Source organism: Phytophthora parasitica, assembly GCF_000247585.1.
Source record: "Phytophthora parasitica INRA-310 unplaced genomic scaffold supercont2.32, whole genome shotgun sequence".
In the NCBI taxonomy this organism is placed as follows: Eukaryota; Oomycota; class Peronosporomycetes; order Peronosporales; family Peronosporaceae; genus Phytophthora; species Phytophthora nicotianae.
The window spans coordinates 17,609-18,551 of record NW_008649018.1 but is presented as its reverse complement, the minus strand read 5'-3'; the positions used below and the strand labels follow the sequence as shown (position 1 = coordinate 18,551).

Sequence of the window (943 nt, the reverse complement as noted above, 5' to 3'; positions counted from 1 at the left end):
ATCCAAGCTGTTTTTTCGTGTGAGTCCTCTTCTAGTGATGAAGATGAGGAGGAAAATGATGATGCTGGCTTGGAGGGGCACTCAGAAGCCGAAGAAGACGATACGGCCGTGGCTCACGGTCGATTATGGGCACCATGCGATTCAATCTTGGTAGATCCTGCAAGTCAATTTTTGTCTCGGGCAACAAATTTTATGTGGCCGCCGTACTTACAGCTCGGAGAGCCGACGCTAGTAAAATATTTCTACCTAATGTACCCCATGATCACTGTACATGAAACTCTTCGACTGACCAACATCAACTTATCGACGAATTTGCTCCGTTCTATCGGACCAGGAGACTTCTTTCGGTGGATCGGAATTCGTTTAACAATGGCATTGGAACCACGCCGAGGCCCTACACGGGTTTATTGGGACACATAATAGAAAGAGGGCTACGTCAATACTGCAGCCAATTATGCATCTAGGTTCCAAATGAGTCGGCATTGTTTTGAACAAATTTGTATGCACTTGCGTTCTCGGACAGCAGTCAAACCGACGATCTCTGGAAACCGATACGTCCACTTATAAACGGATTCAACGACCAAAGAAAAAAAAGCACGTTTCTCCAGGGAATATGCTCGTGGTGGACGAATGTATGAGTGTCTGGAAGGGACGTGAAGCCAAGTTTACGCACGATGGGCTTCCTCACAAAACAAAAATTGCTCGAAAACCCGAAGGAAAGGGAACTGAGCTGAAATTTCTCGCCGACGGCGATAGTGGAGTGCTACTAGGACTTGAACTTGTAGAAGGTGTTGCTCTGCAACGTCAGAAGGCACATTTCAGTGAATTTGGTGAGGGAACTGCAGTAGTTTTGCGCCTTGTGGAAAAATACAAAGGAAGTGGAAGGACTGTGGTGGCTGATAGTGCCTTTGCCTCAGTGAGAACATTGGTTCAGCTGGAGAAA

At 46.7% G+C, this 943-nt stretch overlaps 1 protein-coding gene across 1 annotated transcript; it reads left to right on the top strand.

The window, feature by feature from the left end:
• Positions 1-613: 613 nt before the first annotated feature.
• On the top strand, positions 614-920 carry PPTG_13281 (hypothetical protein; the record flags this gene model as incomplete). Its single annotated transcript, XM_008908858.1, has 2 exons — positions 614-830; positions 904-920. The coding sequence occupies 2 exons, from the start codon at positions 614-616 to the stop codon at positions 918-920; spliced, it is 234 nt and encodes a 77-aa protein (XP_008907106.1).
• Positions 921-943: the final 23 nt, after the last annotated feature.